The following is a 13,690-nucleotide window of genomic DNA, read 5'->3' on the forward strand; positions in this document are numbered from 1 at the left end:
TGGCATTGCTGGCTCCTCTGCCCACACACCTCAGGAATAAATGTGAGGCTGGTGGATTCCCTTTTCCTTGTCAACCATGAGTGCATTGCAGGCCAGAGCAGGGTCTAGAAAGTTATTTAAAAATAAACAAATAGAACCCAGAGAGTAACTCTATTCTTTTATTCAAAGTTTATTAAAATATAAGAACAAGTTGTAAAAGCACACATACCACTCAGCACCAATATTATAACACTCTTTCTACTAATAATCCCCAAAGCTTCTCTCCTTCTCTGCGGCCGAGAAGCAGAGATGGACACACGTGTTCTCAGTCGCACTGGCTCAGCACTCCTTGCACCATGACCCAAATGTTCCTCCTTGCTAAGGAGACAGAGATGCAGAGAGGCAGACTAGTGTGACTACATCCAACCACAGACTGAGCAGATGGCTCTTTCGTCAGTAGTTATCATTCGCACACCAGTGAGCTCTGAACATCTCGGTTTCCTCTTTCCGGTGCTGGTTACATGGGCTTGTGAGTCTGGCGAAAAACCTGTTCCAAAAACTAAACAAAACTGGCCAACATTCCCTACCCCAAGACCTTTTGATTGCTTTGGTTATAAAGTACTTGGTACATAGGTCTTCTCATCTCCAACTCCTGACACATCAAAACCACATGGCATGCTCTGGAGCAGTCTTGAGAGAATTTTATTTATTTCCCATCCCCTTCTGTGGGTCTCTTTCATTTTTATGTTTACCTGTTCGAATTTTTTTTCTCAAGACAGATGGGGGAGGGCAGTTTGAGCCAAAATAGTGACTTCATTAAACATCTGCTAGGTCTCCGAAGTCTCAGTAAATATTAAACGAACTCCCAAGAGCCCTGGTGCTGCTGCCTGAGACAGGCAGCAAGCCCTGGCTTGCGTGAGCAGTCTTGTTTGGATATCTGTATGTGTTTGCTTTTTGCTGGTTCAGACTCACCTTAGAACAGAGCTGAGTCTGTTAAGTCTGAGACCTTGTGTCTGGTGTTATCTAGAACACAGGGTATGAAGAATAGAGCCGGTGCTTGTTCATCCTGAAGTCATTCATTGACATTCGGCAGCCTTCCTCTGAGCATCAGAAGTTTCGTTTCAAATATTTTCAAATATATAAACCTGGACCTTGGGGCTGGGTGTGTGTGGGGGGGTGGGGGGAGACTAATTCCTCCAAGTTAGCAATTTTCCCAGCTCACGTAACTGCAGATCCTTCCCTTCCTAAAAGGACTCAGGACAGTCCCAAGACACTACTGTAACCTAACAGCAAGTGATTCTTTGTGCCGATTCTGAAAGTCCATAAAAAGAGCAGGTTTGGCTTCTACATTTAAGGCAATGGTAGAAGTTGGAGTATATCTAAATATACTTGGGTTCTGGTTTGGAGCAATATCATAAAGAAAGCTCCTAGAATTTAAAGACTCACAGTCAATTTCCACTAAAAGAGACGGCATTGAACATGTTCTGACAAGCGGAAGCACTGGCCTAAGACTTCCTTTATCCTTCAGTGGGACAGAAATCAGCCTAATTTTCCTCTCCGCAGTGGCCAAGGGATTCTAATTAAACTTATTTTCCAAACCATCAGTCAGAGGTCAGGTGGAACTAATGTCCAGGTTGATCCTCTTACGATTTACTTAATGAGAAGCCTGGTACATCAGCAAATCCCTCTGGCTGTGGATGGACGCTACAGGGCATGCCAAGGGCAGCTTGTATCCACCTGAGAATTCCATGAATAGCATCAATGCTGTCCCCCCCACCTTCCCCTCCAGTAGTTTGTGTGAGGCAACCCCCACCTGTGACCTCACCACATTTTATGAATTTTATTCAAAATCCCAAATAGTCAAATACATTCAGACAAAGGGAATCCACGAGTATCTATTATTAGAAGAATTCAACTAACCTAATAGACCACTTAGAAGCTGATATTATCAAAAAATCAGGGGATACAATCTATGAATGGCACAGGAGCAGAGATCTAAAGCATGAATGAAGTTAACAAGTGTGTTAAGTGATTGACACTTTGGCAACAAGGAGCAAGAACAACCAATGACTGGTTTGCCTCCACGGAGATCCGTTGAATTTGTACAAAGTATGTCTACATTTGCTGGGCAGGCTCTTCATTCAAGGAAGTCATTGTCCAGGTTACTTCCTCTAATCAACAAACTAAAGAGAGTTTTGAATAGGTCTGAGATGTCTTTCAAACGCTTAGTGTTTGAGAAATCCAGGTGCTACGGTAAGTTCTGAGAATCTCTTTCAAGAGTAGACAGGCCAGTTCAGTTTATAGTAGACAGGCCAATTGAGTTTGAAAGCATAAACTGATATCCCCATGTAAATGTATCCTATGGGGGAAATATTTATGTTCTAAGAAAAGTAACTCCAAGGGATGTGTGTGTGTGTGTGTGTGTGTCCTTGTAAGAATGTATGTATACACATATTTGTGTTTCCTTGGGAGAATCATAGCTATAACTCTTCAGAGGAATATATATTATAAAAGGCATATTAGGTAGGTGGGTACTGACAGCCTCATAGTATCTCTGAGTGAGCACAGTAGCTGAGCATTGATTTTTTTTTTCTCATCTCTGGATGAATGACTTCTTGTTAATTTTACCAAAGGCACGTCGTAGGAATTCATAGAAGTTTGCATTGAGATAAATAGGTTATACAATTACAGGCTTATCATACCTGGGAGACCAACTCCTTCTACACAGTGTAAGATTCCTGAGCTCTGCTAATCTCTTTCTTCCTGGGCCCTTCAAGGGTTTTTCTTCCAGTGTTTTGGACATGCTCTATTGAACATGTCTGCGTCCCTGACAGTCAGCCTAGATCTTTGTGTATTTGCTTCCTCTTCTTCTTTCCTCCATTGGCCTATCCTCCAAAAGGCAAATGGTACACGCACACAACCTTCTCTTTCTTTAAAAATGTAGCACAACTGGGTGATTTTTTTCTCCCCATTATCCCTTTTCCCCAGACAACTAGCATGGCGTTAGCCAAAACTCATCCCCCCACCCACTCTCTGACTTTCTGCTTCGCTATCACACATGGAAACCAAAGGGGTCATTTTCGGACGACGGTGTGGGTGTGGGGCAGCCAATTTTCCATTTTACTTCTTCAGGGAGCCACATCAATCGCAACAGCATTTTGAAGATGAAGATGAGTGAGGGATCGCTCATAAGCCTCAAGTGAAGGCCTTGACATCTGAGGAGTCTGAAGTAATCGATCTTCAATATGATTCTACAGAAGTTCATTAGACACTGTTGCATTTTGGAAATTCACTGTGTTTCTTTGTGGGTGTGTCTTTTACAGAATTTAAAACACTGGAGAACTTAGATGCTGCCAAAAATATTAGCCACAGTGCTGCTTCCATGACTAAACAATATATTTCTTGCTCCCATTTTTAAAAACAATACTCTTGTTTCATGCATACCCACTTCCTATTTTCCACATTTGGGACAATATATTTTAACAATGTACTTTAAATTTCAATTGTCTTTTTCCAAATAACTCAATATTATGGTTTAATTATTGAATGGAATAGACATAAGACCCTTGATTTGGCATGTAACTATAACCATATGTTGAGATCTTAACGTCTTTGAGTTTAAAAAAAGTAATTACAATACATTGGTTGATCTGTTGGTGTGTTTGGTTTTGGTTTTTTTGTGGTTTTTTTTTTTATATTGTGATCTTTAGATATTGCTTGTAGGTACAGCTGTGTCTCTTGTATTTTAAGAGATATGTATTCATAGATATAATCATAGTTATGTACACAGCTATTAAACGTCAACTAATGGGTTAATCCCAGTTGAACAAAAAAGAACCAAGTCCAAATTCAAACGTCAAAGGAAATTCCATTTAACCAAATTCCTGTGGTACCAAGAATAAGCTTGTGTAAGCCCTCAAAACTATAGGTAGAGATTCTCAGAATAAATTGCTCTCATGTTTATGTGAAGAAATCCCTTATCATTACGGTTCTTCTACTGGAGGAGAGGGCAGAAACTGAATGGTTAGGGTCCCTGCCTCTTACACCCTTCACTCAGCACCCAAAGAAAACAATGCTACGGAGGTTAGGAATGGAGTGGGGTGTAGCATTGTGACTGTAGGAATTTGGCAGGAACAACACATCAGCACCAGACCCCCTGGAGTTTTCTCTGAACAGATATTACCCACTGAAAATGGGTATATCTCAATTAGTCCCATAAAGTACTTCTCTCCACATTAAAAATGTTCACCTGTCTTTAGCTTTGCCATCGCCCACTTCCTTTCAGTGTAGGAATATTGCTACACCTCTCCTTTCCCTGCACATCCTGCCTGTGCTATTTTTAGTTAACGCCTTTGTTTTCCCAGCTGTGTACATGCCTCAATGCTGATGCAGTTGAACAACACTCATTACCTACAGCTTCCAGGTAAAAACACTATGCAATTTCCTCATCTTTCTGCTTCCCCTGTCTTTGCTTGTCACACTTGGGAATTCGGGGCTACAGAGACTAACCGGGACATTGCGTGGCTGGAACTAACACTTCAGTCCTAACTGCATGGCATGGCTTCAAGATCACATCCTAAGTATATATCTGGGGGACTTTCCAGTTTCTGGTGACTAAAGCTGAGATAACACACTTAATCAGATCATCGGTAGTAGCTCACTTAACAATAAGTATTCTGAGAACTGATGGTCCTCTGGTCCCAGAGCACACGCAGGACAGAATCACTTCTTTCGCAAGCAAGAATGAACACAGGCTGCAACAGGGTTTCTTGCACTCCAGTTTGGATCAATTCGCTCAGAAGGGAGGTAAAAGGGCTGCTATTTAGCCAGATGTCATTTGTGTACTAGAGAAAGTATTGAGATGTTAAAGAGGTTCAAGGTCTTCTGACAGGTATGTCCCTCTTTCGGTGAGGCAATGGGATTCAGTTGAAATAATAGATTCAGTTCAGTTCTCAACTTCTTTTACATATTTCTTTAAAATAATAAACTCTATTACAATCACACTTTTATCCAGCTAATCTAGAATTCATCTCTTGCTGAAATTCTTCTCCAGCCAACTTCGGACTTCTTGTAGGTTATAGCTGAAGGGGCCCTTCCCTCCTAAGTAAGCAATTTTCCGTCTCTGCACGATGCACACACGTTCAAAGGCTACCCCGTAAGCTACGTTGGCATTATTGTCCATGCGGTCAGCCACAACTTGACACTGGGGCGGCAAGGAGAAACGCTCCAGGAGCTGGTGAGCTGCTGCACATCGGTCCTCTTGGTTCCGGTGCTTCTTAACCTCAAAAGACAGAGAGGAGTCCCCAGGCACTGCCCAGCCATCCGAAGGGTGAGCCTCATCAATGTATACCAACAGGAAGTCAGCCACCGAGGAGAACTCTTCCACCAGCTGGCGGAAGGCTGGCAGTTGCCTAGTGAAAGGTGGTCAGGTGGCTGAACCAAAGTTGACCACCAGTGGGCGCTCTGCACTGGCAAAGTCAAGAAGGTGGCATTCGGCCCCATCAGCGGTCTTCTCCGAGGCATAATTGCTACCTGATTCAGGATTGGAGACGTGCACCACACTGGAATTGGGAGCATCTTCACCCAATTTAACCTTATAGTGAAAAAAAAAGAAAGAAAAGAAAAGAAAGAAAGAGAAAAAGAAAAAAGAATTAGCACACTAACACATTGCTGCTGTAATTTACTCTAAATAAAATGGGAGGGGACTGTGTGTGCGTGTGTGTCTGTGTGTGTGTGTGTGTGTGTGTGTGTGTGTGTGTGTGGTGTGTGTGTAATGTATATTTATGAGTAAAGACTAGTCACGTCAGGCAATATAAAGGATGGTCAAGAGAAAATAAGTCTTTCATTCTTAATATTCATTAGTGGTAAATTTTTTCCATCTCTAAAGATACCAGAGTTAGCTATTTTCATAAATAAGTTGATTCTGGTTTTTTGTTTTGTTTTGTTTTGTTTGCTATTCTTACTTTTCTGTCAGTGCCTAGCAAGCATTATAGAATGAATGATTAACTGAGTTCGTTTTAAAAGTTAAAAGTAAATGGTTCACTTTAAGATAAATTATCTTGGTATTGAAATAGAATGTCTCCTGAATTCTAAAAGACTCAGGAAAGACCGGAGTTTTTACACACAGACTTAATTTATTTTCTCTTTTCCCTCTTTTAAATAATAACTCCATTTATTTATTTATTTACTTACTTATTTAGTCTCTCTCTCTCTTTCTGTGTCTGTCTGTCTGTCTCTCTCTCTCATAACACTTGTGGTAGTCAGAGGACAACTTGTTGGAGTCAGTTCTCTCCTTCCACCATGTGGCTCCTTGAAATTCAAACTCAGCTCATCAGACTTGGCAGCAAGCATTACCCAGGGTGCCTGAAATGGCAACCCAATCTAAGTTCTTTCAAACAATGGATTAGAATACAAGCGGGTTCTGTGTCTGGGCAGAGCTGGACATTCTCTAATCCATCCTTTGTAAGTGTGATTCCTCCCACTTGTTCTGGTCAGTGTTTTCCCATCTGGAAAAAGTCAGCCATCATGGCTGCTTTGCTTATGTGGATCTGGAGAGTGGGATGAGAACAGGAACCATACATCTGACCGTGTGCAGATACGAGCCGCCATTGTCAGACATTACCCCATCATATGAGACACACTGCTACTCCTCTGGAGACATCCCATGCTCAAGATTAGAAAATAAAAATGAGCGAGTTGCTCTGTGAAGAGATTTATGCTCCCTTCTACAGGGTGTGACCTCTGCAGGTTCCTGTGACCACTGCTTACATTATACACACTATGGCTGGAACCTCAAATCTGCCTCTAAGAGTCAGATAAGAAATTTCTCACTTTCCCTGTATTTGGGGTTTTCCCCTCAGTTTTATCTAGGAAGACCCAAACAAACCATGGATTTTTGCCATAGGATAAATGATTAACAGAATAGTAAGTATTCAAATACGAGGCATGTTGGCTTAAATTGTTCCATGCTCCCTCGCAGCACATGGTTTACATAGTTGAACGTAGAATTCTGAAAAGTTAGTGGCCTTTGGATCTGTAAACTGATAATAAAAAGCAGGCAACAGAAAAGAGCCAATTACTTCATTCTGAATTAACTCAATTGGATTTCCCTCTAGGATGGTTTAATCAAAGCTAATACCATTAGGGACAGCTTACAACAGTTCAATTGATTTTTATACACTATCCTTAATATTACAAAACTCTTCCAACTGGATTGACTTTCTTCTCTCATATAAATAGTCACATAGAAAACTGCTGTTAATTGAAGCCACTTAAAAGTGAATCACAGGAGAGCAGTGTGGAGCACTGATGTAAATCACCCAGTGGTCTCATTCAGGTGCTTTAGTGGCACAACATAGCTATTTTAACCGAGAAAGAATCAAAGTTCCTTCTTTCTCAAAACTTTTTGCAGGGCAGGTGTGAAATAGGTAATATTCATTGTCCAAAAGTAATTTTAAAATCATAAACTTGGATTTTATTTAAATACTATATTTTGATCTAGTAGCAACCAGCGATCGTGTGTTCCTTACATGAATAATCTTGGCCATTTTATAATCAACATTAAATAGAGAAATCTCATAATTTGCCTATGACCAGGTGATCTCATTGTCAATTCCACTCATCTTTGAAGCACTAAAGTACACCTTAAGCTTAAAGACATACATTTGAAGCATGTGATGAGCTTTAAAGTCTTGGGGTCTCTTGACACACCTCCCAGATCAGGATCTGACTCCCCTTTGCATAGCACAGTGTCTCCAGGACTGCTTTGAATAATATTCGCAGTGTTCCTCAACAGCCAGATGTAAGAAAGTCTGGATGTATTCTGAGGAGTGTGTAATAGAGACTTCTTGTGAGGGCACACACCCCTACACAGAGGGAAATTGGTCTCTGCACTGCATCCCAGGGAAATAATCCACCTGCACCATCATTGATCCCTTTAAACGACTGTGTGGTCTTGATGAACAGGCTAGCATCTCCCTGGCAGACCCTTTGATCCTTGTGTTGTTCTTAACTATTCATCTGAACAATCCAACCTGATGTTTTGGTCACAGGTGATCTCTTGTTAGCCGCAGTTAATTTCCTTAGAATGTTTAAGTGTGTGACTTCTGCCGCATAACTCTTGGCCAAACAATGAAATTTTAGATTCTAGATTACCTTGGGAAATGTAGGACAAGTCCCACCCGCTGTCACTCTAAATTTAAAACTTGAAGTTGACAAATTCATTCCTGGTGGTGGAGGAGTTAGCATCCTGTTAGTCTGGGAAATATACATTTTAAAAGCTTTGTTGAGTGAATTGCTGAATAAATGCCTGTTGATATAATCTTGTGTCAAATAAGACTTTTAAACTGAATAGCAACCTTGAACTGCAGTGAACGTAGTCATAGTCAGGTGATGGGCAAACTCACTAAAGCATACATATTCAGAAATAGGAAACCTTGCCCTTCTCCAGAGACATGCTGTTGTCAACACCCAATGTCATTTACCTATTCTTAATCATTTCAGCTAACCAGAAAATAAGAGAAATGCGATCAATCTTCTTCTCTTTGTTCTGCACCTGTGGAATCCCCGTGAACACTAAGAAGTCATATATGACTACCTTGTGCGTGAAGGTCACAGAGAAAATACAGGCAAGAGTAATGCTATTAGTAAAATTAAATGTGCTGGACACTTGGCTAGTATCCATAAATCTGTGGGTTGGAGTCCCAGCACAACAAAATAAGCACACACACACACACACAAACACACACACAAACACACACACACACACACAGACAGATAGACACAAACACATACACAGACAGACAGACAGACAGACAGACAGACAGACAGAGACAGAGAGGGACTCACACCTATGATGTGTAAGCCCAAGAGTTAGTAAACCAGCAGTCAGACTTTATAAGCTTCATAAAACTAATCATAAATCCACTATCTTTTCTAAAACCTGATAAGTGATAAGTTGGCTAAAATTTTAAAAAAAATAGACAATCTTCAGAAGAAAAACATTTAAAACCCATTTCTGTTCTTTACCATTCTCTGGGCAGTCACTATGAAAATGAAATTTCCATTAGATTAGAATTCCCAATGGAGAATTTTTTGACTTGCTTGGTTAGAAACCCTGCTGAGATGGAATGGGAGAAACCCCACTGTCTTCACAGTGGAAGACAGGAGCAAAGTATTCCCTGACACCGAGCCAAAATAATGAAGAAAATAAAGTTGGCCCCATAATAACATCGGGGCTACAGGAAAGACACTCAACAAAAACAAGTCATCCCCTGGTACTCCCCAAACTTTGTTTTAATTTCCCACAGTGGCACAGAAAGTCTCCTGGCCACAAGTTACCTATCATCTTAATTTCTGCTTCTTAGAGGGTTTGTGTTTGGTTTTTGTCCTTAATGAGACATATTTGCCAAAGAGGCTTTCAAAAGGCATTTTTTTGCTCTTGCGGAAGAGTAATTAGGTCGGTACCTCTTTCCCTGCCAGCATCAGCTGCCTAAAGAGAATCCTGCCTAGTATTTAATGCCCAAACACAAGAAGCATCATTTCCACTAATTGGTCCTGAAGTTCCGATGTTCCCAAAGGGTCCTTTTATTTTGCAAGGATCAGAAAGGACACACGTAAAATGTGATAGCGTCACCAGTGACCTTCATCGCTCTCATCTGCACTATTACGGTCATCCTTTCTTATATTTTTCCCCCCAGTGGACAGGAACACAATGCCAACTGAGGGAGTGAGGAAGGCTTTTGCAAGTTAACTGCTGATGGCATCTCTGGGCCAAGTTCAAAGGTCACAGCAGAAATGCTTATAAATGAGAGAAAACGCACAAATGCATAACATATACAAGAGTTTGATTTCTTTGATGGGTCCATTTTAGGGACAATGTTAAGTACTCGGGAAAAAGGTAACTAATGGAGGATGAGGATGCAGACCCAAGGGAAATACGGAACGATTCATCAAGTGAACTGGAAATGTAGTATATACTGCTAACCTTGTTTTTGTTTTTCCTTTCCACAGCCTAAGAGGGGTTTTGGAGTATCATATCACGCAGTCTTATGACAAGAAGGGAAACAGATGATAGGAATGGGGGATGGGCATGTAGCAGAATATTTACACAAACTTATCGTCATTGAAAGCTCTGGAAATGGCCTTATTAACTCTCAGGAAGTTTCCAATTCTTTAACATAATGATCAGGCTACACGGATGCCCTTAGAAACATGGCCAAGCAATCATTAGGCAGAGCTTCAGCCATCCCTATTCAGATGGGCCAAACAAACCAGACTGGAAGAACAGACTGCCTGCTCTGTCTTCTGGGTTAAGTTCCCTTTTTTTTGGTTATTCTCTTTTTTTGACTTGTACCTTGAAAATGAAGCTCAAAGCCCTATCGTTTCACTATGTTTTATCCAAGTGACAGGCAGGCTCTGGCTGTGTCCTTCTTCTCTCTTTAAAGAGCCACTTTTCACTGCAGAAGCCTGGTGTCAAAAGGCTTGAGGTGAATAAAGAGGAGGAGAATGTTAAAGAGACCCTTTCAAAACCAAAATTGTATGTTCCAATGAGCATGGTTTCTGTGCCACTGAAACATTAGCTATGCAGAAACGAGCCTGCTTGTCAGTGTCTATACTGTCTGCTTACTTTTACACTTCATTTAGGAGCCAGGCTCCAAGAAAGGTCAGCTGGCTTACCGCTTGCATTTCTGAGTCTTTGAGTACCAACATAAGGGTACTGTGTTCAAAAGCACCCATACTAAGGAAACTTCAATAACAAATAGTTATTATCTCCAGCCCTATTTCCAGTTTCTAGATTTCTCTTTCAGTCCAAAAATGCACACAGATCTCCTGACCAGTGACATGTGACCTTTGACAACTTCTTTATAAAATTAATTTTAAATCACTTTTAAGCTTTCAGTGCAGTTTCTATTAGCAATATTTCATTCTGTTCTCCTTTCTTCCCATCACTCCAGCTCTAGCCTATGTCACCTCCTCTGTGGATAAATGCAGCTCCTCTAAACATCACCCCACATACAATAGCTGACATTCACTAAGCAAGACAGTTGGGAGAACTGAATGATTCGTCTATTTGAATCCCATGTAGACACACCTCCCCATTCTGGACAAATCTGCTTTGAGAGTTGCAGTCGCCCAATAACGCAAGTCAAGATTGTGAAATCCCAAGATGCAGTGTCAGACAGGACCGCCTCTGGCATCTCTGGAAACAGTCACACCTAAAGGCAGTGTGTCATGACTGACACAGCATTTGGCAAATGACTTGACCTTTTTGAGAGGATCTGGGTGAGATTCTAAGACTACCACCTCCACCATGATGCCTAACAAACTCAAAGAGAGAAGAGGACAGAATTTAGCTCACATTGTACTCTTGATGTCTCCCTACATCTCACACCCAGCCCATCCTTGTTCTTGTTTTTCTGAGGTTTCTTTTGCACATAGTAGCTATTGTACAAATCACTAAACGCAAGCAAAAAAAACAAAAAAATATATATAAGCCAGGAACTTGGTCACTAATCAAATCAGTGGGCAGAGACAAAGAAATAGAAAAGAGGAATACACAAACCATATGTCAAAAGTAAAAGCAAGCCACTCAATCCCCATGAACACAAATAACAACATATTACAACACAATGGAACACTATACATTAGTGAAAAAAGACATAACAAAGTTTATTATAGAGGCATTTGCTTGCTTTTTCCATGTCCACTTCAATTATCTGCTTGATGATCAAAACAACCTCACTTAATGTTTATGGGAGCTTTGGTAGCCTACAAAGTTGATGTGGAGATAATACTTATATTCTGGACTTATACACGTGGGTAAAATTCTTCAAAAATCACCTTTAAGTTTTTCCTAGTGAACATCCATCATCTTTCAAAAACCAGGCATTTAATGTACTCAGAATAAACCCATAACACTCCATATTATCTAAGACATAGATATGCTTGAGGGGATTGACAAATCAATAATATTTTAATATGCAGCTACAACACCCCATTCCTCTAAACTCCTGACACCTAAATCATGCATACGAATGTCACATCCTGTGTGCACATACATCTGTGGGGATGGCAGGATCTCTGGGTATCTCCATGGCCATACATTTCACTTACAGGTATGACATAACTGAGCCTCCAGGCATCTACTTCTATCCTGACGAGGGCATTCCTTGCTAAGAAGAGGCTTGACTTGACAATCAATGCTCCCTCCACAGAGCATGACAGGCCCTTCTTTAGGTTCTTTGCAATAATGCCAGGAATCACACATCAGTCCCTGAAGAAAATCATACTTTTCTTCCTCAACACTTGCTTTCCAGTGAAACACCCTGCCCCGATTCTTTATCCCTCCCCCCTCCCCCCAGCACCTGGATTTATTTTTTTCCACTGTTTACTGGGGAAGGACTCCTTCCCTTCCTCCTCTGCTGTTCTGAGTTCCCATCATGATACTCACCCTTCCACCTGCCCCAAGAGCAGCACTTGATTGAACATCTGGCTTTGCTACTACCTTCTCTGACAAGCTCTCTCAGTACTGCTAGGAACACATTTCCTCTTTTTATAGAAACTTATTTTGTCCACATGAATTCATTCTTTCTAATACCCAGGATGGTTCAGAAGCCTAAGGGATGGACGACCATACAAAACTATTCATTCCACTTCACCCTGACTGATATGATTTGAAAATGTTCCCCTAAACATGTCCTGGCAGCAGAAAGGCTGGAACACAAGAAGTTTTGGCATTCATGCATCAACCACTCACCTCCCCAGTGTTTCAAAAGCTGATGGGAATACACTGTCCCCAGGTAAGGGAGGTCACCTCTCTAATGTCCAAGGCCTGACATAGGAATGCATTATAGACCCATCACTTCTTTGTATGAGAATTTATTTGTAGATTCGGTTTCACACACAAAGTCTGGGTTTCTGACAACCTATCCCTAGATCATTCTTTTGCAAACTGACACTTAATAATGAGGAATCCACAAATTCCAACTAAGTAGGTGGTCATGCTTAGCTTGCTTTCATTTGTTCTTAACTGCCTAAGAAATGGAGGGGCTAGAGTGAGGTCACAGCCATCGTCATCATCATTATCATCATCATCACCACCACCACCACCACCATCATCCTCATCCAACTCTGACCATTTCAGCAGAAAGAAAACACTATTCAAACCTTCTCCTGCATATCACACAGCCCCCTGTAAAGCAAAGCAGCAGAAACCAGCTCATATCAAGGGCAGAACAAATGCAGCAAGTTCTAAGCCCCCCTCCCAGAACTCTGATTTACCTACAGTTATTTTATACCAGCGCAAACCCCTTCAACTGCCAATTCAGTGCAAAGTAACAGCAGCCCTCATTAAAGACTCCTACTGAAGTCACCCAGAGTCCCTGTGGCTCCGTGTCTGTCACTCCCAAATCTAACCTGTGCAACAGGTGTCCCAAGTGGCACCGAGACTCTGTGGAACATAGTCACTGGAGAGGACACCCCAAGTAGGACTCCTCAGAGCCAGCAGCCCCACACCTTCCACACCCCTAGCCCTTGCGACCCAGGAGAAGCTCAGTGGCTGCAGCTCACCTGTTTGTAGGCATCTAGGAGGAAGCTGTTCCAGACACAGCGCAGCCCTTCTGAGGTCAGCATGCGCCTCCACTCTCCGCGAGTGGACTTGGAGCGGCTCAGAAGCAGCGCCACGTGCTTGAGCAGAATGACCGAGTCATAG

General features: G+C 41.6%; 1 protein-coding gene and 1 long non-coding RNA gene across 2 annotated transcripts in view; one reads left to right on the forward strand and one right to left on the reverse strand.

Moving 5' to 3' along the window:
* Window positions 1–210: 210 nt before the first annotated feature.
* Window positions 211–13,690, reverse strand: part of Dio2 (iodothyronine deiodinase 2) — a 228,277-nt gene continuing 214,797 nt past the window's right edge. The window contains 3 exon segments of the mRNA XM_021179194.2: window positions 211–5,008; window positions 5,011–5,572; window positions 13,549–13,690. The exon segment at window positions 13,549–13,690 is cut by the window's right edge and continues 133 nt beyond it. Coding sequence (XP_021034853.1) covers window positions 4,986–5,008; window positions 5,011–5,572; window positions 13,549–13,690 — 727 coding nt within the window. The 3' untranslated portion in view covers window positions 211–4,985.
* LOC110307004 overlaps window positions 13,686–13,690 on the forward strand; it is a 10,108-nt gene continuing 10,103 nt past the window's right edge. Inside the window, exon 1 of the long non-coding RNA XR_002379343.2 lies at window positions 13,686–13,690. This exon is cut by the window's right edge and continues 96 nt beyond it. This is a non-coding gene — a long non-coding RNA (uncharacterized LOC110307004).

Source organism: Mus caroli, chromosome 12 (genome assembly GCF_900094665.2).
Source record: "Mus caroli chromosome 12, CAROLI_EIJ_v1.1, whole genome shotgun sequence".
Lineage (NCBI taxonomy): Eukaryota > Metazoa > Chordata > Mammalia > Rodentia > Muridae > Mus > Mus caroli.